Source organism: Atractosteus spatula, chromosome 16, assembly GCF_055471065.1.
Source record: "Atractosteus spatula isolate fAtrSpa1 chromosome 16, fAtrSpa1.hap1, whole genome shotgun sequence".
In the NCBI taxonomy this organism is placed as follows: Eukaryota; Metazoa; Chordata; class Actinopteri; order Semionotiformes; family Lepisosteidae; genus Atractosteus; species Atractosteus spatula.
Window position 1 is genome coordinate 8,850,001 of NC_142721.1, and position 27,270 is coordinate 8,877,270.

Here is a 27,270-nt window from a genome sequence, read left to right on the forward strand (position 1 = left end):
ATCTCTTAGGTGAGCCTTATCTTGTATGATTAAAAGTGTCTGGCCTGCGTACCAAGAGTGCAAAGTTTATTCACGGTGGATGATCTCATCGCTCAGGAATCTCATCAGGGTTTCAGACATCTAGGCTCTAGCAGTGATCAAAGGCATCTGAATAAACAGGCTGACACAAAAACCTTACAAGAAGAATTCTGGGCCATTTAGATAGGTACAGTCAGGTTTTGCAGCCAGTATGACAAATTTAATGTATCACCTTCAGAGTGCGGTTTAAGTGTAATAAAGAGGGTACTGCATTTTGAATTACTAAGAATGTATTATTTGATTAAAGTTGGCGTTTCTCCAGAACAAATCACTGTATTGGTGCCCTATGATGCTCACATTGTACGTGTATTATACGTACTGTAATGTTAGAAAACATTAAAGTTTAAGCCAGTTACACCAGAAATTTAATACGTCAAAATTGCGAACACCATATTGTCAATAAATGTACAGAGACCATATTAATTATACAGTATGAATCTTTATACTACTGTTTTTAAATACACTTTGAAATGCTGTGCATTTTGACCTCAGTAAAAAGCAGTCACAAAAGAGAAAGCACATTAGTTTATAAAGAATTGTATCCATTTATTTATACTTACAGCTTTAAATATCATAAATAAAGCTAAACAGTTTTTTTTGACTGTGCAAAATACAGTATTGCAAGTGATTTTGTTTTATAAATACAACTTTAAATTTACAAAACATCTCTCTATGGTGAATTTGTAAAATATGTAAAAATGAAATCCTGTGAATAATATTAACTGCAATTTTAGGAAGAATAAGACAGATTCTTGAGTGGCTTTCTGAAAGAGAAGCTCATTCTGCAACAGAAAATAAAATAGGGGTATATAGAGAGACTTTGAGGCCTGGGTGTTCATTTCAAAACAGATGAGGCAAAGCGGAAAACTTTGAAACATGCAGAGTTTCAACACTGAAAATAATATAATTAAAAGCCAATGGCACAGCATTTCTGTTAGTAAGCTTAGCTCTAACTCAATAATCCAAAAGCACAATAAAAAAATCAAAATGCAGCAGTATTAGTCTCACATCCTTCAGACTTGTGGTGCTAAACCACTAAAGTTGTAGTGTTCGGTACACTTTGGTCTTTTAGTTTTATTTTGGTTTATAAAACTAACATAATATAATTTGTTTAGTAGCCTTAAGTGCACAGCAAAGTTAGAAACTTGCAGCAGAAAAAAAGAACGCTTTAATACACAAGACCCATGCAATTTTCTCCACAAGGTTAATATGCTGTTAAAAGCACTCGAAACACTGATAGCAGTTACTGCAAAAGATATGTGACCAATGTTGGCCATTCACCTTGTTACTGTCATTTTTCAGCCAATGAGAGGTTGCAGTGCTGGAAACTTGAAACAGACTACAAGCAAATTGTAAAAAAAGGGAATAAAATAAAAAATGGAAGGATTGAAAAGAGAAAAAGAGAAAAAATGAAAGCTTAGTGTGGTTAAAGCAGATAAGTTACACTGGTAAATCAAGGAAAGAGAATCTACACCAGAAAGATTCAACTGAGAACAAATACAAAACACATACAAACCCTCCTGTTTTTTTTGCACAAGAGCAAATGTGATTGCAGATTGAAACAACAATTTTTAAGATGATATACACAGGTGTTTCCTTGCTGTGTTTTTATAACAAATTTTAGCTAAGACAAACTGAAAGTACAATACAGAAGGTAAGTCTAGGAAATACCTATAAATCATTTCCAATGCTTTCCTTCAACTAAAAACAAAAACCTGCTTAACAATATGTATGAACATGCTTGACTGTTGACAAACATTTAAACCTTCCTACTACAGCACTATAATTAAAGCTAACATGAAGAAAAAAAACAAGAACTACACTATTTATACAGAAAGCTTTATAATGAAGGCACTGAGAATATTTAAAATACAATCTGGTTAGCAACAGTGGGAAACAGATCAATAAAAAGTAAAATGAAGATCTTAATTACAACTTTTAAATTTCTTCCAGTGTAGAGATGTTTGTATCCAAAGCATTTGGTACAATTCTTTGGTGAAAACCCTGGTATAAAAACTTTAAACACACACTTGCTCCCATGAATTGCTAGAAGTAAGAATCTGGATTTGCAACTCCCAATTGACTTGGAGCTATTTATAGAAACATGATTTTCAAAATACTGGAATGATCCTTAGATGTGACTGGTTGTATTCAATATGTATATCTGATTTTGGTCCTTTGAAGGAATTTGACTTCTTATTAAATTACATTGGGGTATATGAACAAAATAAGATCAGTCAGCCTTAAATGGATGTGAGGAGTGAAAGAATTTAATTAATTCTCTCCAAACAACTGCACACTGTTTTCTAAGTGATGCAATCTACCTAAAACAGTACAGTTTCAGTGCTTCTGTTGACATGAATATTAGAAAAGGTAACACACAAAAGAACTGATATTAAATAAAAAATTAGGTGCTACCAGCTCTAAAGAAGTACAAAGAAATGTCCATATTATTTTGTTTGCATGTACAGTTCAATATTTCTTTTGTTTACAAAAACCCTGATATCCTTACATTGTGTCTTTCAAAGTTATTAGGACATATGCTTATTTAGGCAATGATTTGCTTAGAAAAATTTTTAAAATGAGGTGGAATTACAGTAAAACATTACAACCTATTGCTGCCTGCGCAGTTATGAATGCCAAAGAGGGTTCATCTCATCCTGCTCTCTGGATATATACTCCACACACTGGTCAAAGTTCGGTTTGTAGCTGCTTATATAAGCATCCAACTGCCTGATACGAACCATCTAACTGAAAAGACACCATTTGTTTTCTATTCTTTTCACGACCAATATGTCAAAAAACATGGGAATGGAATTCTTTGAAAAATGCTTAGAAAAGCAGCAGCCAGTACAAATAATTTCTGGCATTTGAACTTAAACATAATTAGCAAAGGAAAACCTCCAGAGGGGAGCTGAACAATTTGGAACATTCCTGTCTGATACATTTGATAAAAATCTTAATTTCTCTATTTTTGTGCTTGTTTTATTTCTCTTTTTTTATCAACAGTAATTTAGAAAACTATCCACACGAAACTCGATTTTGTTAGGTAAGGCTACAGAAATAGAAATGTTGCAGGAAGTTTTATAGTCTAAAACTATCGCTGTCATTTGCATAATAAGAAACAATTGAAACATTTGTGAATAAAAAAAAGTTGGAATTTAAATCTCCTGTATATCCAGTGTTGCCGTAAAGGCAACTTAAACATAAAAATGTAAACCAGACCAAAATGAGTGTATTCAGGCCTTATTAGCACTCTGTTCTTCAGAATGTAAAGCTGAACAATAAACATTATTCTCTATCTTACATGTTGGTATTAACAAATAATGTAATAAAATGTAAACCATGGTAAATGTGAGTGTAAACTACAAAAAGTATCAAAAGAACCTAAATCAATAGCAATATAAATTCAATAAAAAATTGGAGAGCATTGTGCATGTAATTTAAAATTGAAAATCCTCAATTTTAAAATCAATTGTCACAATATTGTCAATACTAAAACAACTGTCAATATTAAAAAAACAAATGTGCTACAAAAAATGCACTGTTTTGTTCACCAATGGAATTTAAAATCTGTTGATGGCAGCATAATGGAGAACAAAAAAATGTAAACTTTTGTTTCATTTTTAAAAAGAGATTCTGAGAATGGCTTTTAGAAGCTTTTTGGCATTTCGACTGTATATAATGGATAAGAATGCATTACACTTTGCACAAAAAGGTTTCTAATGTTTAGTAAACTGTGTGCGTAATGGCTGAATTCACAAAGATTTACTGCATATTTTAACCCTCGATATTAAGAAAAAGCTTTTCCATTCCCATTTTAATAAAAGAATGGGACAGTGCCTAAAATTAAAGTGCATTCAGTAAATCCTTTTTACGTTTTAAAAGATTTTTAGGCTATTGTAACCTGAGCAAAGCATTGAAAAACGGAAGACATCCTTAGTTTGTTAAAACCTTAATTTGATTGCTAAGCTCTATTACAGTAACATCAGGGGTAGCACTATATTTGAATGCATTCTTAAATGTAGCCCACACAACTTCACAGAGGCTATGTAACCATGCTGTAATAACATTCATTACTCTACGCAACCATTTTAAAAAGACATATTGCATATTTTAAACCTTAACCCCAATTCAAACCCTAACCATAACAAAAGTGTTGATTGTGCAAGCAATTTGCTGCAACAAATGCTATGCATTATGATTACTTTTTTCTTAATTATGAATTTTGGAATAGCACTGATAAACAATTCTGAATGTTATTACAGCTTTATAATTCTCTGAAGGTGTTATGTTGGCTAAGACTGCATTCAAATAAAGAGAAGACCAAATCAGGTGACCCTGTTTGAACTGGACACCCACAACATTTATGAGATTTTCAAAAATGATATGGATCACTGTCTGACTATGCATGTTACCTGTTGCAATATTTAAAGACATCCGTTTAGCTATTCATCATAAACTATTTATTGGGTTTACATCTTGGTTTTCAATTGGATTTGTAATTTACTAGTTTGAAATGCTGAAGGATTCAATTGTTTCAAAACATCCAATAACTGCAATAAAAGTGCCTAAGATTAGGTATAAGAGGCACATACAAATGTCAGGCCAAGATTAAATCAAAATTTACACACTGATTGAAAATTACAACCCAACTGCATTTTGTTTGCCTGGGATATACTGTTCTTCTAAATGGAAATACATCAAGTTTTTTTTAACTTAAGACTGGGGGTATTGGGAGGATCAAAGCTAAGATTTAGTCCTTTTGGCAGGTTATCAATGCACATCATCAGAGAAGGCCATGTCATTTTCATGAAACAGTGATGAACGCTACAATGTCCAATTCAAATCAAGCATCACCCAATACTGAATGGCACATCTGGTACTCAGTGGCACTTTAGTTAAGCTTCACACCTAATTGCAGCTCCACCCATTCAAGCACATATTCAAGTGTTGGAGGTGCGGCTTCCATGAACATGTGCCCTAGTATCTCATGGAGCATGCAGAGAAGAGGCACACCTAGGCTTAACAGCTCATACAAGTAGGTATAATCATTGGCATTGTCCCTGAAATGGAGGCCAGTGGCGTGCACTGCACCATGCATCCAGCGAGACAGGCGTCTGGGGATATCAAACACATCCCGGGTCACACGCAGCGGCCAGCTTATGGTTTTCCTAAGGAAGGAAGTCATGGTACCTGGGGGCCGGCTCTCCAGGCTTCCCATGGCCGAGTAAGTGCTTCCTGCTTCCTGGGCAGATGTTCCAGAGTCCTCCTGCTTCACAACCTCCTTCTCATCCTAAAAAGGAAACACCCACAGAATGCAAATCAGCAGGGTCGTTCTCGATGGTGGGATGCGGCACCATGGCTGACAATCTAATTTCCATGAGGTATGTCATTTTCTTCCTCTGTGGAAGTCTTCATGTCATTTCCCAGCACTCATCATGCTAACACCCCTCCATCAGCCCCAGTGTTCACTGTTTAAAGTAATGGAAGGGCCTCCTGAGGGCCTGAAAGCAGACTGAGCTCTTTGTTCCAGACATTGTGGGGTCACTAGCTGACTGTGACTGGAAATTGAATTTCCCAAACATTAATGCACAATTAGCTGAGTGCTGCTGAGGGCTGGATTGGAATTAGTCAGATTTTAGTGACACAGAAAACCCTGAGGTCTCCTGGGCACTTGCAGGAATGCAGGGCTACTGGTCAGGAATGACTCACTCCTCTAATTAACCTGAACCTGAATCAGTGCGGGGCTGTACTGACAGATCTGTTAAAAGACCAGTGGATCGAAGGAGTATGCCTTTGTACTCATTCTCCCCCATATTCTGAAGTAGGGTTTGCAGCCGTGCACCAAGACACAATAAAAGCACGATTGGCAATTTCCAAATCGGATGGATTAAACAAAAATTGTCTACTGCAGTCCAGCGATTTTCACATTAGTAAGTCAAGACATTCAGAACCTCAACACTTCTACGTATTTTAATATAACCCACATTATCCACCAAAGAAGTCCAGCACCTTCACTCCATAGCAGAGCAGGGGAGGAGCCAGAAATCACTTTGCCAGTTGAATTGAGAGAGAACTTAAGGGAGGCCAGATTGTGCAGGCCCAGTGTGGACACCTGGGTAACACTCCCTTACTGGTATAAAAAAAGCCACATGATCAATTAATGACTGAGTAGCCAGAGCATCAATCTAACATCTCAGTTAAAAGACACCATCTCTACAAGATACTCAATACACTTTTCTTGCTGTGTGAATATTCCATATTTAAATACATAAACACACCTTTTAAAGCATTGTATTGAAAATAATGCTGAGATCATTGTTTGGCCATATACCACTTCTAAGCAAAGAAAATATTTTTACTTTGCTTACCTTTTGTAGATCTACATGCCTCTTCCTGTGCTTGACACTGGTCTTGCGTTGAGTGAAATGAGGCTTGCAGTAAAATTTACCTACCAATATAGTAAACACACCCATTGGATTTTATGGAGACACAACCATAGTGAGCTTTATTTTTCAGGAAATAAGAAAAAAATATTCTACAGTTAAATGTAAGCCTGATTATATCTACTTCAACAAAACCAGGTACCTTACTGTTGTAGGAGAAAGATGTCAAAACATGGGTGATTTAATATTTCAGGCAACAGACCTCTAATCGTTTATGGCAGCCATTCTGAAAATACTACATCTGATGCAATAGCAAAACATATTTTGCAGCCCATGACAAAAATCCACAAAAAGACAAATTGCTGGCAGTCTCAGGCTCTTTAAGATGGGAGTTTGAACATTTGTCCTTATTTTCCAGTGTTCATCAAGTTAACACCTCTCCATTAATCCCAAAATCCAACACTTTAACCCTTGGGTTTATCACAGGGGTCATCATCTCACTTCCTTGCCATTATGGCCAAAAGATTAACCAGAAGGGTTAAAAGCAAACATATTAACAACTTTGTTTTTTTCAAATGACACTACTGGTTATTGTTTCAAATACCTATCGTGATTTCTATCTTTGTTCTGCTTTTTATTAAAACAATGTAGGGTACAAGAGTTTCTGGATGTAAGAAAATGTTTCCAAGGTTTAGTTTACCAGCTGATGAGTTTCACCCACAAAAGAGCATTGCAAAGGAAAAGATTCCCAATAGATTAAACAGACATCTAATCCTTGTCCTTTCCCAGCCACGGTCATACCTTCATCCACATCGAAGGCATAAGCACCCAGGCGCAAGGTGGTGTTGCAGACGTCACACCTGAAGCACTCTCTGTGGAAGAACCTGCCCTCTGTGCTGAGGCGCTCCATCACGTACACCCTCTTCTTACAGAAGTGGCACGTGTCGCTGCCCCCGAGGTTCTGTGGGAACTCCTTGCGCATCGACCCCTGGGAGCAGAAAAAGAAATGATGAACATCTACTTCAACAAGGCTTCGCAGATGTGCGGAAAATGTGAGGATGATACATGACCGAATGAAATACCTCCTTTAGATAGAAGGCCATTGGAGGACCTGTTCAAAGTTTTTCAAAGTGCTTCTCCCCCCCCCACTCCCCGAGAACTTTAACTCGTAATACTGAAGAAGAAAACAGCTTCCAGGAGCATCTGCAGAGTTGCCTTAAGGCACATCCAGAGTGGCATGGCAGATTCTAGCATGCTGGGACCTGGCTCAATGAGATGGGCAACAGGAACGTGCTTATGTCTGTTGTGGGAATCACAGCTGCCACTGTTTGTAAATCAAATACTACTCGTGAAGATGGACATGTTGTAGAACAAAAATGTGAAAAGCCTTGAAAGGAATTATTGAAACCACTCCTACCTGAAATAATATCTAATTTTTAATCTAAAACAGTGCATTATAGATCTGGAGAAGACCCCTCACTGTAGATAAAAAAAATGTGCACAAGTCATGCATGTACACACTGTATACAATGAAAAATAACTTCATTCTAAACACAAAAGGTTAATTACCTTAGAGTTTGTGCAAAAAACAATGGAAAAACAAAATGGAAACAATGCACTTGCTTCCATTATTAAACTAATTGATACAATAAGCTATATTTCAGTGAATAACTGAATTGTAAAGGTAATTTACTCTAAAATACAGTACAGGCATGTGGGAAAAGATGATATGATGGGCTAAAGGATTAACAATGTACGAAATCGCTTTTATCAACCGATAAGTGTAATGGTATGTTACCATTAGCACTCATTTCACCTGTCAGAATAAAGCACAGTGAAGCAGAGCACTGTACAGGAAATTGGATTTCCGACCCAGCGGAATGAGGAGGAGTAGGTTAAAGATGAGTCTAGACTTGAGGACCAGGTTCTTGGACAGGATTCATTAATAAAATATTAAGCAATTGGTTAGGCTGCTGTTACCTCTCGATTTAACAAAGCAGCAGCTTGGTGTTGTCAAAAATATACAGTAGCTTTGAGAAGAAATGGGTTTAAACCAAAACAGTTCCAAAAAAGGCAAATCAGTGGTCTCCTCACCTATTACTCTGTCCATTCCACCTAAACAACAATCTAAACCCTCCTGATGCAATGGAGTGTTCAGAGTAAAGAGAAAGCTAATGTACTATACTTACAAATACCCCAGTAAAGACCAGGAGGTAACAAGACAGCATTAACATGGAATTTCCTCCCTCGTTATGGAGTTCTGCAGTGCCTTGGGTCCACAAGCCTCTAATTATGGAGTGAACTAGATATTCAAGATTTTGTTTCTGTATTTTGCTCTTTTCTCAAACAAATCCTCCTGCGAATGCTGACAAAGGCCATCCATAAGATGACAGTGTATTCAATGAAGCTCATGCCTCAGGACTGAAAAGTGAATTTCCCAACAGGCACAACTATACCACAATGTCAGCCGATGTTGACAGGTTGCAAGATGCACATAGAATTATGCAGTTTTCACATGAGTGCTAAATATTTCCAATTCCTCATGGTAAGCGGAGGTAACACTTTTGGGCAGTTTTATCTGGGTTTAAAAAAAGCCCTTCATTACTACTAATGTTTTTGAACTTAATCAATTTCAGCATTTATCAGAAAACATCCTTAATACCCCAGATTCAATCATTTATAGAAGCCACAGTATGTCAGCCACTAGCTTCCAATAAAGTTTGAAAGCAAGAATGTAACAGGTTACCTGCATTTAGGTGTAAAAATTATCTGAAAACACAGAAGCAAATTCATACATCAATTGAAACACTGTGTCCAACAGGAACTAAAGAAAGGGAACCCATACGTTCTCCAGATGTTAATGTACACAGACATTTAAATGATTCACAAGTCTGATAAAAATCTTTTGCAAACCTGTACTCTGTTTTTTTATTTTATATGAAAAATAATTGAAAACTGATCACTCTCCTTTTGTGACAGGACTGCTGGCTGCTTCCCCACATTACAATGCATTAATCATTCCTGACTTGACTGCACACCGACTGATCTGGGCAAACACGCATCAAATAAGGACTTGAGCCTTAAAACACGAATGACTTGGCTGGGTTTTCTCAATTCCAGAATAACCCCAGGTTTGAGAAAGCTACTGTACTTTCTGTGACAACTGTATGTTTTGCTTACCAGCACAGGAGATGTGCAACAAGCTTTGGGCCTGTGATCATTCTCATAGAGGGTGACTAGAACTTCAGCCATTGCACCAATGACCGAAGACACTTTTCCAACAGTCATCTGACAGGCGGAGAGGAAGAGAGAGTGACAGAATAAAAGGAAGGAAAGGTTAGAGCCAGAGTGGACATCATCACAAGTGATGGAACAAGTGACAGCCAGAGGTATTGAAGAGGGAAGGATATGAAAATGCATCCAAAGCACAGACACACGGCAGACTTACTGCTTTTGCTCAATAACAGCAACAGGTTTGCAATTACATTGTTTCTGCATGCTTTAATTAATTTTCGCCCCCTATGCTCTAGAACAAGAACTCCTCCTTACAAGGAGAGAATTACAGAGGTGGAGGTTTTTTTTTTAGATGTGACCACTCACTGTGATTTAGTTATTTTTCTTTATGAAGTATGTGGTTAAAAAATAAATACAAAAGCAGGAGTTCCTTGTCAAAATAAGAGGAGTTTTTTTAAAAAACATCTGTTCGTGAATGCAAAGAAGCAAAGGAATGTGTTTGCATAATAGTTTTTCAGGACTGTCTGGGTGTTGTAATTCCTATTGTACACTGCTACTCTAGCCTAAATTCCTTCACTGGAGCAGAAGGAGAAACTCAGAGGATACAGCATAAATAAGCAGCTGCTGTTATTCTGAATGGCATTCTGTCAACTGCAACAGACTACACTCAAGAACCTTTGGATTCTAAAATAACCTCTGTACCTGACATGCTTGGTTTGGAATCTTTTCTCCAAAAAAACAGCTTAGATTACTGTGCTTAACAAAATAATGTGAACAGTTACTTAACATGAACAAAAAAGGGCATTAATTAAAAGCAGGCATTTAAACTTCAATCCATCTATACCTGTCCTGAAGAACTCAATGTCTGAGTCTGTTTAGACTCGGGCTTTTCGAAAATGGGGTTCTGAAAGATTACACATGAGGTACCATTTCCATTGTTCTACAATTAAAGAAAACATTGTAAGGAACACTGTAAGAATTATTTAGCAAAGTCTGTTTTTTCATTAAAATCTCTGCAATGATATCTGATTGTTAAAGAGGAAAATAAGAAACCACTTTTACTCGTAATCTTAAAATGCAGTTTTAAACGAGAGGATAAACATTTTGCAGTTTAAGCACAAGCAAAAAGCAACTTGTTTCCGAAAACATACAAGATGACCAGAGTCACCTTCTACTGTGACAGTAGTTCCGTAATTTAGAAATCCTGGTTGACAGCAGCATATTGGTTTCTGGAAGAATGACGTGAAAATAAAACCTCAGTATGACGTAATGAGGAGAGGTGATCTGGGAAATTGTGCAGAAGACACTCACCACATTCCTCCTTCTCGGCTGTTCACTGGGCTCACCTGTTCTATATAGCAGCTTATCTAGATCCTGCATTTCATTTGTCAATTTTTTAAATTAAATACAGAACAAAAATGAAAACAGAGAAATAGGGAAGAAATATGAGAACACAGAATGAGACATGAGAATAGTAGAAGGAACAAGAACAGGTTTGCTTCTGCCTGCAGTGATCAAACATACTGTAGCTCTCTATACCTGATAGCCCAGCATATCAGGTTTTTTGTTATGATTCTTTAAAAAAATCCAGTATTATCATTTTCAAAGTTTTCCTAGCCAAAATTAATATATTTTATTACATACACAAGAGACCAGACCATGACTTCTAACTGTACTATTATCATGTCATAGCTCTGAACCAAGGTATATTTAAGTTTTTTTATTTTCTTACTAATTAGTTACTTTAGTAAATTCTACACTGAAGTATAGATTGCAATAAACACAATCTGTTGTGGAGTACACTGGCCAAAATATTATGATATGCCCTTTTAACATCGCACAAACAAAACTACACATTGCGCCTCCTCTTTAAGCATGAAGAACTGCCTGAAGTTACACAACACTTGCAACCTGATCCTGTCCCACCCTTCTAGAAGATCAGCTTCATCTGAGCTTAAGAGGTTAACACTGTGTTGGACTTCAGTGTACTCTCTCCCACTTCCATCAGTTTTTCTTTGACAGAAACAAGTATCTGGGGATGAGGTTGAGGCTCAGGTAGCCGATGAGAGTCTGTCACCTGCTCTTCAAGCCAGCTGCTGTCCATTTGCTCATTTAAACGGGAGTTCCTAATCGTTTGGCCAGTGGAGTGCATATCCTGACATGTCTTTGTATAATAAGCTAGCTCTCCTCCCCGAGTGAACACATCATCTGCGGTACAATTGTAGCCCCTGTCCGGCGAGATGCACACAGCTGCAGCATGTTTAGACAGTACCTGTGGAGGGCGTTGAGAAGATGGAGCTGATGTTTGAGATGAAAAGGGTGAAGCAGCGGAGGATTCTGGGGAAGGAGAGGCCAAAGAGTTTTTTGGCCGGGATGGTAAAGGGCTGGGAGCGGGCAGCGCACTCTGCACAGAGCAGATGCATGTTGGCAATGAATCAGGAATGTTCCATCAATGAAACACAGAGAGGGGAGAGAGCAAGTGTGGAAAAGCAGTGTTACAAAGCACAGTCACCGAAAAATGGATGGACAGGCCTGTTGATGAACATAAATGTTAGGAGTGGAAGTGTTGACATATTAGGTATGAACAGAAACAATTTACCACGCTCTGAAAGGCCTACGTGGTCTTCATGCAAAGAAATTCACTCTTTGGTGATTGGGTTGAGGGCAAAAACACAGAATTTTAATTCAAATTAGTTTTGTTTTATGAGAAAGAAATGTCTGCCAAGAACTATATATATGAGTTCATGCCTATTAGCATTTATGTCTGTTTTTTAAATCAAATTAGTGAACATGCTATGAAAAAGTATTTAATTTCAGCTGTGGAAACTTCTGGCAACATTCCATATCCCACAATGATGCAACAAACCATTTATAGAACAAGCTGTGACGGTAAGACTGTTTTATATGGTTACAAAAAATTACCCAGAAAAAATAGTCCAGAGTCAATCGCCATTTATGCTGAACTTATATAATGATCATGAGCACTGGCAATAGCAGAAACAACGAGATTTATTGTATTAGTATTATATATTATTACAGAGATCATTTACTCCTCTACATATTTTCTTTTCATGTTTATCATTATGATGTGTACTGAACCAGACAATGGGAATATCCCTCATAATTTAATAACAAAACAACAGACTGCCTAAAGCATTCATATGGCCTATAACATTTTTATAGTTCTGGAAATAGGAAATTTAAAATGTCTGTACATCTAAGAAATAGGGAAAGAAAAAGACAAGAACTACCAGTGTTTCTCTTACGTTTGTACAAATATAAAAAGGAAGAAAAAATAATATTTAATGTAAAGAATATAGTTTTGTGTAAAATCTGCTATTTTTCATTTTAATGCAGGGATACTTTATTTAATGATTTGATTGTTATCCTCCCTGAAATAAACGGAAACCAGCATTTCTGCTATAAATATATACAGTACATGAACAGTGAAATCATGATAAAAACATGTTTAAGTGCAGAGGTTTAATGAAGCATGAACTTAAATGTGATGAGCTCTAGTAAAGAAAAATAAATGCATTGCTTGGTTAAATTGTGAAAAAAACTGACTATGCTGCATAGTTATTATGGTAAAATCAGATATCTTATGGTGAAGAAACATGCAGAGCACAAGAACACAGGAGAGCCGGAATGCAGGCAGGAGGGCAACAGTCAGTCACCTGAGGTTGAAAAGCCATGTACCCAAACAGAGAACAGAGATGAGCAGCCTTCTCTTTAACGCTTTTTTTGTGAAACTCCCTAGCAGACTGAGACTGAGCTTTCCGCTGAAAGATGGAAATGAAAGGGAAAAGCAAAGGAGAAAGAAAGTTTGAAAGAGGTCAAAGTAAAGTCATAGTTAGAAAAATGTTTTAGTCATCTGAGACCAGTAATGTTTTCTACAAACTGGATTATAAATGTTTTGTGACTCTATTAAACATTGTATGTAAATGGGACCCATTTACTGTACAAAGTCATTTATCTTAATTCATTTAAATTTATTTATTTTCCTTGTGGGAACCTAACAATGTTTATGCTACTCTGAAACAACACTTATATAAAAGAGAGGGACCTAAAGAGGGAGAAGGAAGCAGCTTGTAGTTTCAAGAATGCTTCCCTTAAGCAGTAGGAAGAGAATGTTGAGTCTGCAAGGGGAATAGTGGTGAGGGTCAAGTATGTAGGGTGGCTTGCAGTTTGGCAAAACCACAATGCTCCACAAATCTAGAAGTTATTATATTTCACGTTTTAAGGTGCGAGTGCATGTACTGTGAAGAAACACAAAGAGTATAGGACAAAGGAAAGGAGAAAGAAAAAAGCAGCTTGTCACCTGTTTGACTTTTTCTTCAACCCGCTGAAGGCGCTGAAGCATTCCTGACACAGCTAAGACAGTGGAGCGACAGGAAGCCGAGCAGTCTGTGCTTTCTGCTTCAACAAGTGCTTTATCGGCCTGTTTAGGTTTCCTGGGCAGAGCATACCCAGTGCTCTGCAATGGCTGGTCTGTCCTTTTGACCACATATTGAATACTCGCTGAAGACTGTAACTAGAAACGCACAGCAAATGTGAATACCTTCTGCTCACAACTGAAAACTGGATCAAAACATCACACTAGCGTAGAGAGACCAATTTGCTTTTTAATTTCAGGTAAATTACAGGTTTTAAATGAAAATCTCCTCAGCTGTACCACTTAGGAGGCCCTGATTTCAACCGATAAATGTCTTATTTATCGGTTGTGCATTAACTTTTTGATTATAACTGCAGACTTATTCTATCTGCATCTGCCAGGGCTACATCAACAGACCCATACCTGCCTCTTCTGTGGAGGAACAGGAGTTTGGTCCATAGGCTTGGCGAAGCGAGGGTTCTCAGTCATGTCAAGATAAGGAGGCCTTGGAGGCTTTATTGCACTTGAACCAGACTCAACCTTTTTAATGCAGACACAGTCCAGGAAAGCCCAGAGGGAATGCAAGCAGGATATGACAGTGGAAATTTGAAAGACATAAGGAAAGGGAAGAAAAAGAAATGCACTTGTCAACAGAAGAAGCAAGATATTTTCTACTGTCTTTTTCTTGCATAAGAACAGAGAGAAGCAGGGATGAAACCATCAGGTTGTTGTCTATAATAACCTGAAAAAATAAAATTTGTGCATGTAGCATATTTTAGTGCATTTTAGAGATGAAAGCCTTCTGGTACACCTATAAATCTGTCAAATATCATATCTAGGCCACACTATTTAAAAAGCAATGCTAAAAGTGGGATAAAAGTCATGCATACCTGCTGTCGGTACCTGTGTCACAGTGGGTCCTTTATACAGCACACTATCATTTCTTATAGATATTAAGAACATACTTTAAGCAATCCTTCAGTGATATCTGCACTTAAAATTTATAATTGAACCACACATAGGCATATTCTTTAAAAATAAATCTGGCTGTAAAGTATTAGAAAACAATTCATGGCATAAACAACATGAAACTGTCATTACAGTACCAAATGTTCACTTTGGAAGCAATAGTATACGAGTACTTTCACAAGCTGTTTCTATAAAATGCAATGTTGAATCAAAATATAACACATAAAACAAATCTTACATTTAAATGCTGTCCACCTATAATTGACTGCAGTGAAGCCTTTTGAGTTTATAAAGAAAAAATGCCATCTTGAAAATGTGCTATACATGGCTTTTTCAAGATGGTATTTTTTCTCTATAAACTCAAAAGGCTTCACTGCAGTCAATTATAGGTGGACAGCATTTAAATGTATGAAAATATCAAAGACTGTACCGTGAATTATGTCGACGTACTTAAAACACATACTGTCTTTAAAACAGGACAATATTCATAAGGGATTATCATGTTAGCGAAGCTTCCAAAATTGGATTTACACTTGCTGACTAGTACTCTACTGCTTAAGGGAACTCTATAGCATCAGCTGTTCACTCCTCATTTCTTTAGAATGAATGAGAGGATTTAGTTTCCTGGCATAAAAGCTGTCATGTAAAGGCTCTTTACTACTTGTCTTTCAAGGTTGTGTGATCAACACACCTCCCCTCATTACAACTTTATGAAAGCATTTAAATAAATCAGTTACAAAACACAGGAAGGAATTTCTGAACCATGTCAATATCTTATGTTCAATACGATTTTTCTGTGAAGAAGACACATTCCTGTCTTGTTTCAAAAAGACAGTTAATGTCTTGATATGGAGCGGTGTGGTAGCACTGTGGCTAAGGATCTGAGCCTGTGGCTGGAAGGTTGCCGGTTCAAATCCCGTGGCTGGCAGAGAAATCCTACTCCGTTGGCCCCTGAGCAAGGCCCTTAACCCCAACTGCTCCAGGGGTGCCGTATAAATTGCTGACCCTGCGCTCTGACCCCAAGCTTCTCTCCCTGTCTGTGTGTCTCATGGAGAGCAGGCTGGGATACGTGGAAGGACAAATTCCTATTGCAAGAAATTGTATATGGCTAATAAAGTGACTTTTTTTTATCTTGATACAAACACTAGGCAACAGAAAGAGATGCATCCTGCATTGTTGCTCACCTGTCGACGTAAAGTACAGCTTGGAGCATTTTCTTCAAACTTTGCGAGGAGCTGATTAGCCATGGATTTTACTTTGTTCTGATTCCCTCCTACTTTCACCTCTCCACCCTCGCTCACTGAGCACAGGCTCTGACTGGAAAGGTTTGTCGCCTGTATGAAAAACAAACCACGCTTAGAAGGCAACATAACACAGAAAAAATCTCAATGAGTATTACATTGACATTGTGGCATTTTATTATCCACATATCCAAATTACAATGGACACACACAATGTTTTTAAATATCAAATCTACAAGCAGTGTAATCTATTTAAACCTTCAGACCACAGATTAAAAGTATGGATTCATTTTCCTTAATTCTAGGATGTTCTTACATGCTTCAAACAAACCTCTTCCAAATGATTGCAGCCCCTTCTCCTCCTTTTGCTCGTATAATCGCTGTCTTCCAACTTTTTGTCAACCTAAAACAAAGTCAGTAGGAAGACCACCATTAAACAAATGGAATCAATATGTAATAATAAACCACTGCAAGAACAGATGTCTGGTGATTATTATTTAAGATCAAGATCTTGAAAGCTTTAGCTTAGTCCTTTTCAGTGTGGCCCTGAAGTGAATATGCACACTTGCTATGAAAAACCTGTCCAAGGCTTTGTTACAATTAATCTTTTCCACCTTATAAAACACACCATAATCCTGTTTTTTTTCTAAAGTTAACTTCAGTTTTCTTTACAGAACTGCTTTTGATGTTGCATTTCCTCTTATAGCGCCTACATCCACAAAAACAAAAATAAAAGTATAAAGGTATGGCAGAAAAGTTTGCTGGGTTATAGCAGCTCATATTTAAAAAAAAACTGGGACACAATTTCATGCTTCAGGTACTGAAATTACCTTTGGTATCCGTTTCCTTGGCAGAGTTTGGGTTATCAAGTTGCTGTAAACAGAGTTGGCTGGCTTTGATGGACATTGCTCATTGTTCTCTTTAATTTTTCTTCTTATTCCTGGCATAAAGTGTAGAAACATGGTTAAAATGTTAATCTAGATTTCCATGATATTCATTCATGGATTGTAATTCAAAAGTGCTTTGCGCAGCAGGGTTTGTAGGAAATTTGAGGTTCCAGTGAACTAAAACAATGACAAAAAACACTAGATACAGCTAAGAAATCTTGTTCCAACTATGCATTAATAAAATGCTGCTTTCCATGAAATAAGTGCCAAAGATATCTACAAATAACAAGAGCATATGAATAATATTAAGACATACAATAAGACCATGACACAAACTGGTTTTCCTTGTAACTAGTAAATCAAGTATTCTTCGCATTCATTTTCTTTCGGATGCACATTATTCCCTCTTATGAAAATAATTCACAGAGATTAATTCGCTCTAACATTGTGAGTTCTTCATTCATAAGATGAACAGGCAAAATTATATTAATATAAAACATCACATTGCTCCATGGAACGAGTCCTCAATTGCTTTTCAGAGGAGGTACAGCATTTTTGTATGGGCAGAACAGTGGCAGGGTGTGTAGCACTGCCTGCCTCATGGTTCTGAGGGCATGCTTTCAGCTCTTTCCTCTGGTGATCGTGTTCCCCTCATGATCACTCTGGCTTCCTCCCCCCTCCCGAAGACATGCACCTTCAGTTTAATGGGCTGCTCGTAACTACCAATACCAGGATTTGCTCGTTGGCTTAATACGGAAGGCAATCCTGCCCCATCACTTTCCCCAAATCTCTCAAAGTCTCAGGCCTACGTTTTGTGTAAAAACAAATGCCACCTCGCCAGCCTACCTGGTGGCTGTACTGGCGAGCCCTGGAACAGCTCGTAAAACTTGGAGAGGTACATGACCATGCTCAGCTTGTCAGGCCCCCTGTCAGCCGCCATCTCCTTCCCTGTGGTTACGGGAGGAATGCCAAACTCCTGTTCGGCAATGTCGAATGCCAGCTGGTTGTTTCTTGCCGAGTCTTCCTCATTGAGGGAATCAAAGTCACTGCACGACAAAAGACAGACAGAGGCGTCAGCCTAAGCCTCACAGCTATCGTAAGGAAAAGCGGCTTTCCTGATGGACAAGAGCGAGGCCTGGGAAAATAGAATACTGGAAAGCTCCCATAACCACTCGCACAGTGCCAGAAATAATTCATTACCCTGGATAATACGTGTGAATTATAACACATGGTAAAGCTATCCAAACTCTTTTCTCCCTCCGCCACTGTGCTAATCAACACACTTAGGTCATTCAGGAAATAAAAGAAACAGCTTGTCTGAGTGTTATGTTTTATCACAGCTATGTGCGACAGCGAGGGAAGGCTGGCATGCAGAATGAATCTGCAGCATGTGCTGTTCCTGGGTGTGGACAAAGCAGTGTTTGCACACAAGCCATTCATTTTCAGCTGGAATCCGTAGCTGCTTTCAGGCCGAAGAAGCTACTGTAATTCATAGCTCAAATAGTGAAATGCAATGTAATGCAATCCCTTGATAATTCTTTTTTTAGGACAATTCACGTGAAAATGTTCTCATGCAAGTGCAAAAAAAATATAATGAAAAAGTTGTATGAAAATGGTTTTATCATTCAATCAGCTCCAATTTTCATACAGGTCAGATTGTTCTTGCAGTTAAGAAATTTATAACTCCTTAAAAAGGTAGGAACAGAGAATATGATTCCAAGGCAGATGAAAGGAATCAAATTATTCAGGTCATATTTCTACATACAGTGCGCTCCAGAAGTATTGTGACACTAAAGTCAAAATTGCTATTTTTTCTTTATACTCAAGGAATTTGGATTTGAGATGAACAGATAAATATGAAGCAAAATACAAAATGTTACTTTTTATTCTGAGTATTTCAGTGCTTACAGCATACCTTACATTGTTGTAGAATAATTGTAGCACTTTTCGTGTTTCAGGAGAGGATAAATATTGGCACATTTGGCAGCCAGGTGGTTGTTATTGGTCAGGTGTTTATTGGTTGTGCACACAGAAAAGAGCTGTGAATGTGTAATGTTGGATTTAGCCTTTGCTCTTCTCTTTGGTGTTTGCCTTTGGAGTCAGCAGGCCCAAACCAACATGAAGACAATCAGAACCATAGCAGAGAATCTGGGCATAGTAAAATCCACAATTTGAAATATCTTGGAAAAGAAAGAAACCACTGGTGTACTTAGCAAACAGCAACAACTAAGTCGGCTGAAGAAAACAATTGCAGTTGATGATAGAAAAATTATCTGAGCTGTGAAGAAGAACTCTAAAACAGTTGTCACTGCAATCACTAACAACCTAAATAGAACAGAGGTATCACAATCTACTGAAACCCCCCCAGAACAAATAGCAACTGAAAATGGCTGTAGCAAAAGCTTGGCACAGCACTTCAAAAGAACAAACCAAGACTTTGATGATTTCAATGGGTCGCAGGCGTGATGCAGTTATTGTGTGCAAAGGATTTGTAACCAAATACTAAATTGCATACTACTTTAATTTAATTTTTCCCAATACTTATGTTCAACTAAATTGGGGAGGTGGAACAGAAAAAGTGGAATTATTCTAAAATGTTAAAGCATACATGCAGAAATACCCAGAAATAAAAGGTGACATTCTGTACTTTTGTCTCATGTGCATCTTTTTATCTCAAACCAAAATGCGTGAGTACAGAAAAAAAACCTGCAATTTTGACTTCACTGTCCCAGTAATTATGGAGGGCACTGTAAATATAGTAAATGTAGCTCTGCATATTACACCTACAGCAGTATAAAATGGTCTTAAAGGCGTCCCAGCAACTTACACAAGGTCAGCTCGGAAGCTATGAATTAGGGCACACAGTGCCAGGCCACTCTTCCAAGAAGTGGTGAGGTCAGAGACATTCACGTTCCTGTAGCCCTCTGTCTGCTTCTGACACCATGTCAAAAGCCGGTTGGGTCGGATTTCAGATTCTGCAACAGAAGACATCACAAGAAGATATGATTAGGAGCACTCTGCTTGCATCATTTCCAAACCAGGAATGAAAATGCGTCATCTTGAAAGCCTGACTCCTACTTCACCAAAGTTGCATTGCAAACCTCTCCAGCTTATCACAAAAGGAGAGTACAGATGCCCTCAATACATGAAGCATCAGCTCATCCACTACTAAAACAGAACTAAATATTCTTAATATAACCACATAATAACAGGCAGATCTGGTTACTCACTCATAGTGTAGCATACTGTGCAGTTGAGGACAAAAGCTTAGTCACTTATGTTAACATTTATTTTACCCAGTACAGTTTATTATTTGTGATGAGCATGCAAAATTTGGTTCTTTTGCCTATTTTTATTGTTTTACTGATGAGATCTGGGAGAAAGATGGAAAGGACCAACATGTTGGAGAAAAAGTTTTGAAAAAACCTGAAGAATGAGGCTGCACACTGAACTCCTCAAAACAGATGAAAGTCTTTCTAACTCCCAGTCTATTATAATCCATTAATCAAAAGACCAGAATTCATTAGTTAGTCCTTCCAGATTTGTGCTTTGCTTTTTATGTTGCTTAGTTACAGTATCTTGCAGTCTGGCCAGCTATTTTAAATATTTTGTGCATGTATAGCTTTTTAAATTAATTACATGAAATTCAAGGCTCTTTTAACTTCTTTCAAGACTGACATATCCATTTAAGATATGCCTCTCTTCTGGAATTATGATGTACTCACTGCTGACGAGAAGACAAAAACCTAAAAAAAACAAATTCCACAAACCTCATTAATCCCCTTAGAAAAACAAACTTCAGACTGTACTTTGTTCCCAGTACAGAAATAAACACTGAATTGCAAAATGAAAACCGATGACTAACAGGTTAACAACTAACCACAAAGATGAAAGTATAAAAGTCTTTATATATTTGAAAAGTAGGAGGACTGAACTGGTCACCCATGGTTGCAAATGCATTATCCACCAGACTAAAAGAGAAACTGTCTTAATCGCTGAGGCTTATATTACATACACTCTGATGCCAGGACAAATAAAAGAAAACTCATCATCATTTCAACTTCACACTCCAAAAATAAATTGTATTAAGTCCATCCATCCATTTTCTAACTGCTTTATGCATTACAGGGTCATGGGGGAGCTGGAGCCAGAGCCTATCCTGGCAAGCAACGGGTGCAAGACAGGATACACCCCGCATGGGGCACCAGTCCATCGCAGGGCAGACACAGACACAAACACACTGACTCACACGAGCACCGATTTTCCCAGAAGACAACCTACCAGCATGTCTTTGGACATGAGTAAACTGGAGAACCCAGATGAAACACATGAGAATCCAAGGAGAACTGGACTCAGGGCCTAGAGGTCTGCACAGGCATGACATTGAAACCCAGACCCGGCCTGTACCCGAGACCTTGAGACTCGACCTGACCAAACCCGAATGGTACTGCCAAATTTGAAAACCGAACCCAACCAGAACCCGAAATCGGTCACTCTCTTTTCCTCCGTGCGCTGAGAAAAACTGGTGTTTAGGTCATAATGGTTCCATAACGAAGCCGTCCCTGACTCATTTGGCATTTTGAGTAGTTCTCCCTTTGTGAGTTTTTGTTTTATTTCATCCACTGCGAACAGTTAGCTAGGTAGGCCCGAAACCGGGTACTTTGTCGGGCCCCGTCAGGCTCGAGTCGGGTAGCAGATGTCTACCAGGGCCCCAGCGCTATGAGACAGCAATGCTAACCACTGCACCAAAGAGCAGCCCAACTGCATTACATCATCCTATACAGTATAATTTCAACTGACCACAGAATCTCATCACAGTTGACTTATTAGCAATGTTTTTAAGGCGAGAAAGATTCTGCTGTCCTGACACTTGAGTTCATCAAATAACTGGCGGACTTACCACGTCGAGAAAGATTAACAGTTCTTCTCACTGAAGCTGCTCTTTCAAGGGTACAGGGTTGTAGCTCACCAGTGATGTAGAGATGGCGTACCTATGAATTAGAGAGTAAATATGCAATGCTGATCGATGTAGTCAGCACACTGCAATCAACAAAAATCAGAGCCTAGCAGAATATGTAAAATGGATTTGCACTTAATACCCAATTTACATTCACAGCTCTAACTTTTAATTAACAAGTTAAAAATGAATTAAAACTTTGCCATGGTTCTTTAAAGCTTTCGGCAGTTCACATAAGATTGGTTACAAATGAGAGGAGACAATACAGCCACTTATTGACTGAAGTACTGCCCTTGTCTACATTAAATATCATCCCCAAGGTAGTTGCCCAGTCTTTGATTTTAGCTAAATGTTTTTAAATTTCATTGGTTGCTTCTATAGCATTAGGTAATCCTGTTTTTTGGTATTATCTGAAATAGTAGAATCTTTATTGATTAAAATTAGGAAGAGCAGTGCTCTCAGTTTAGATCCCCGTGTCTGCCAATTCATTGCATTCTAATTTGAGCATTTATGCCTCACCTATACCCTCAATCTAAATACACACATTTGACTGAATGCAACTGAAATTGGAGAATTAATCTTTTATAAGGAAATTTATTTAAAGCCATCTAAATATCTAAATACACCATATAATATGCCCTGTGTATACCCATTGTTCAAAAACCTCATACAATTAGGTCAGGTGAGACCTACCTTTTCTAAATCCATGTTGACTATTCCCATGGACACAATTTCCATATACTGTACGTGATCCTCTAGTGTGGTTCTAACAATTGTCTGTATGGCCTTACATGTGATAGTACTATGATTAGTGGCATTAGTACTATGAGACTATGATTGATCTTGACCTTCAATTACCAGCAGAATAGGGAGTACATGGGCTGTACACACACTTACACACAGCTACTGAGCTATATTTTGCAAGACTGGATTTCAGGGGAGCTAGGTAGGAGCTAGGTAGTGCCATGTGGAATAGAGAAGTTCTCTCACTGACAACACTGCAGGCTCACTGGCACCAGGTAAACACCAGTCAACTTGTCTTGGCCAGCCAAGGATACCCTGGTCAACAGAAGCCCACACAGCTGTGGTGAGGGTTCCAGAGTTGATCATTTATTGTAAAATCATTTTTTTAAAAGAAGACTGACCTGGAGTGGCCTCACACAGTTAGAATTGAGGTTTGGGTATCGAGTTGCTGGATCGATGGTGTACTGCTCAAAATTTTTGGTGATGTTTTCTGGGGTTGTCTGGGGCAGCAGTCTATAAACACTTTCTCTGAAAATAGATAAGAGTTTCGATTCATGAATGCAAACTATTCTAATCTTTCTGTTGCCTTAATGTGAGGGACATGCTTGTCCCCCTAGAATATTTTTTAAAACAAGATTCCTTTATCAAGATCAAAAGTCTTTGTATTTACATGGAAGAATATACAAGTTAGAAAATTTCTTAAAAGATGGGATTCTCTTTTGGTTTCTATCTGCACACAAAAGCAACATAACACATACATTTAATAGAAATTACAATTTCTAAATCTGCATCTTTAATTTTCAGCTGTATTCATATTGCAATTATGAATCAGCATGCCAGGATTGTTGTAGTTATTGGTGCTTACAGGCAGACCTGTATGGGTCACCATTGCCAATCTCTATGAAACTTCTCAAGTGCTTGAAACCTGCATTCTTTAGAAAGATGGGCACAAGAGTGTTAACCTAACTCCTGAGGCCCTGACCACGGCAAAAAAAGAACTGAGACCAGCAATTCGACAGAATCAAAGAGACGTTTCCACAGCTACCTCTCGGCCAGCATCTCCAGTGGGGCTTTACCCTCTGCCCAGCTCTTCACCATCCATGCTGTGTCAAAGGCAGCCAAGAAACCACGGGCACAGCCAGTTCCCATAGGCCAGAAGGGCTGCAGAGACATTGCAATACACAGCTTTCCAGGTGCTCAGCAGAGCCTTTGAACTCAAAGGGAGTAAATGCAACTCTCAAGGACATAAATTAGTAAAAAGATAAAAGGTATTACAATTTGTTTTTGCAAACCAGAGCCAAGAAATGTGGGAAAAGTTTCTGTAGTACTGAAATCTGATCTCAACACAAGGGTAAAGCCAAAGAAAGAAAAAAGAGGAGCCACCTACATTTTTCAATAAGCAGCAGCAGATCTGAAGCATGAACATAGCTTTTATATGACTACTGTACCTATAGCCCTGTGATGGGCATACTACACTGTGTGCAATATGCATTTAAATGCACTATTTGCATCTGGTGAAAATTAAATTTATGCCTCGTTTTAGATCACACTAGAAATCCAATAATGCACAGAAAGCTGAAATGACATTTACTTATCTTTACCAAAATGATCAAAATCTGATTTACTAATCCAGATTTTTCTACAGAGAGCTACACTGGAATCCATACAGTTACAGAGGAAACAAGCCAATACAGTATATACTGTATCATTGTCTTTCAAGCCTCTGGGGTGCTCAAATAACTACACACCAACTTAAAAAAATAGATGTGAAAGGTACTTTTGCAGTCAAAAGGAAATGAAAAGGTGCCCTGCTCACCTCCAGCAAACTGTCCCCGACAAGAGCGACCAGCAGCTGATGCCCAAACCTTTCCCTGACCAGGGCTGCGTTCTCAGAGGCATACATGCAGGTGAAGTCAAACATGGCCACATCAGGTTGGCCATAGTGATTTATTGCATAGTCAAGGGATGGCAGCTGATAGTTTGTACCAAAGTCGGCTGCTTCACGAGCGTAGGAGAGCAGGGCCTCTTGGTTCACATTGTCGCTGCTGAGAAGCTTCTCCGTGTCAATGTAGTCCTGATTAAGGGAGGAAAAAAGCACATGAAAAAAGCAACTAAAAATACACTAGTCACTAATGGATGGTAACCAAGGTAACCAGGATTGAGGAGGCTGCTTCTTTATTTAAAGCTTCTGAATCTTTAATCTTTAATCAAGATCTATGGCACTAAGTTCAGAGCTTGGAATTTACTGAATGTTGGTCTTTAAGTACTGTAATATATACACATTGTATTGTATACATTGTGGTTCAGTAGTATATTATTATTAAACATGAATTTATTAGGCGCTAAACCAACAGTCAAACTACTAAAAAGCAAAATATAGTAAGCAAATTAATGAAAAAAAATTCTTTTATAGTACTTTAATAGGAACGCACACTATTAAGAAAAAAATACAATTAACAGTTACTTATGAAGGTTATATTACAGAGTTGAAAAAAAGTTAAAAGTTTCTCACAGCTTATACAGCTCTTACAAATGCTGATAGTCTGTAGCTTAGAAAAGTTTGAACCCCTGTTTCTCAAAATTATTTCAGTATGTACAATTCCCCAATGAAATAAGTTAGAAAAACAAAAACTATACTTCCAGAACAAGATCTAAAAACATTTCCCTAAAAAATAGAGTGCATTAAACCAGAAAAAAAAGATTAATTATTCTACCACATTCTTTAAAATTAAAATGCAATGAGTCTTGTTATAGTTGTGTCAGTACTGTGTGAAGTAAACTGCTGTGGAAACATATTAAGACTTGTAGTGCTTGTCTGTAATATGATCCCCTCAGGCGATGTTTATGACCCTGTTTTTATATCTTTGTTTGGACGTTTACAGTTTCCAGACAGTACTTGTCAAACTGGTATGTTGCCAGAGACGCACTCTTCTGTACCGAGCAGCATTCTCTAATCTGGTGTCTTATCATTCTCCTCCCTCTGCTTGCTTGTGCATACCATCAGTGGATTTTATATTATAGTATCTATAACTAAAAGTCAGCACCTTCTTCAAGCCCGTCATAGGCAAAAGTATTTTAAAAGGCTGGTTAATCTGCAAACTAAGGGAGGAAAAATTAAGCAAACACGTCACATTTAATGGAGTTGTAATACTAACCAGAAACCACTTTAAATTATTTTTCATTTCAATCAAAAGTCACCTTATCTTGTCAAAGTTGCAGGATTAATATATCCTCTTTTTCCTTTTTGTGATTGAAAAAAGGCTGAAAAGTCTTTAATGCTTCATCGTTTTCCTTGCCGTGCAGTGGGGAAATATGTGGGGAACTATGTGAGAAACCAAGGCAGCTGGTGTCCATGGGTTGCACCTCACCGATGGAGGATTTCTGCATTGCATAGTGTCAACTACAGTACTGTATGTCACTATAGCTCCCCTATGTCACATAAACTGAAGGCAGAAGCTTCTAAAAACATTAAGACATGTCATGCAATTTGCTCAAGTAAAATGCAGGTTCCCTATGAGCTGCAATCAGTTATGGACTCCTTATTATAACCTTGAGATTGCGGTCTCGAAAGGAATGTCACATACTATACTGTACTATATACACAGACAGGCATAAAGGAACCAAATTTCTCTAATAGTGAGCAAAGGAGCATGAAGGTAATTGCACTTTTCAAATAAATCTTCTGTAGACAAATAGTAGGCCTGTCTGGAGCAAACTGTCCACCAATGTATCTCCTAGGAACCATGAAGAAGATGAATTAGGGATCAGTCAGCTCCTTGAAATCAAGAGCCAAATGGCCTGAATGGAGTTCTTGTAACCCTTCTGGGTTTTTTTTATCTACTTGCATCAGTGATTGATTTAGCAAAGATGTATGATTTAAGAGAATCTGTGAAAGTTCCATAGGTGTGATAACTTTATATTCAAAGTGAAACTCAAACTTTTGAGTTGAACTCAAAAGGAATATGCAACATAAATCTAACACAGTGCTGCAGTCTTGGAATAAGCTCCTTACATGAATGATAACTTCTTTGTCCAGAAGACTTTGCTTCTTAGCAGTCATGACAAAATAATGAGTGTCATCCTTATAGTACACAATGTTCTCCAGGTCTACTCCTGAAAACAGAAGTGAAAAGATAAATTACTTCACTATACAAATAATTTGAGAGCACTGTCCACAACAGAGATAATGTAATTATTTGCAATGATTTATTTCCTTGGTGCAGCTACATTATGGGTACAGAATTGTTGTCATGATACAAGTGTATAATGTATTCCCAAATTGACTATTTTCACAGATCTGACTACTAGATTGAAAGTATCTCTTTGAAATAGCCTGGTGACAAAATTGTACAACAATGAAAACAAGAAAAAAAGTGAAAAAGCTCTGGAAATTAAG

The 27,270-nt window shown here is 37.9% G+C and overlaps 1 protein-coding gene across 1 annotated transcript in view; it reads right to left on the reverse strand.

The window, feature by feature from the left end:
- LOC148819512 (F-actin-monooxygenase mical2b-like) overlaps positions 1 to 27,270 on the reverse strand; it is a 78,628-nt gene that overhangs the window by 23,830 nt on the left and 27,528 nt on the right. Inside the window, exons 7-26 of the mRNA XM_088934955.1 lie at positions 26,887 to 26,987; positions 24,691 to 24,948; positions 23,920 to 24,035; positions 23,276 to 23,402; positions 22,074 to 22,164; positions 20,001 to 20,148; positions 18,020 to 18,219; positions 17,117 to 17,226; positions 16,603 to 16,689; positions 16,230 to 16,379; positions 14,500 to 14,616; positions 14,023 to 14,235; positions 13,379 to 13,483; positions 11,974 to 12,105; positions 11,013 to 11,075; positions 10,546 to 10,641; positions 9,648 to 9,755; positions 7,269 to 7,455; positions 6,453 to 6,532; positions 5,275 to 5,374 (exon numbers count right to left, since the gene is read on the reverse strand). Coding sequence (XP_088791081.1) covers positions 5,275 to 5,374; positions 6,453 to 6,532; positions 7,269 to 7,455; positions 9,648 to 9,755; positions 10,546 to 10,641; positions 11,013 to 11,075; positions 11,974 to 12,105; positions 13,379 to 13,483; positions 14,023 to 14,235; positions 14,500 to 14,616; positions 16,230 to 16,379; positions 16,603 to 16,689; positions 17,117 to 17,226; positions 18,020 to 18,219; positions 20,001 to 20,148; positions 22,074 to 22,164; positions 23,276 to 23,402; positions 23,920 to 24,035; positions 24,691 to 24,948; positions 26,887 to 26,987 — 2,589 coding nt within the window. The remainder of the gene's footprint in view (positions 1 to 5,274; positions 5,375 to 6,452; positions 6,533 to 7,268; positions 7,456 to 9,647; positions 9,756 to 10,545; positions 10,642 to 11,012; positions 11,076 to 11,973; positions 12,106 to 13,378; positions 13,484 to 14,022; positions 14,236 to 14,499; positions 14,617 to 16,229; positions 16,380 to 16,602; positions 16,690 to 17,116; positions 17,227 to 18,019; positions 18,220 to 20,000; positions 20,149 to 22,073; positions 22,165 to 23,275; positions 23,403 to 23,919; positions 24,036 to 24,690; positions 24,949 to 26,886; positions 26,988 to 27,270) is intronic.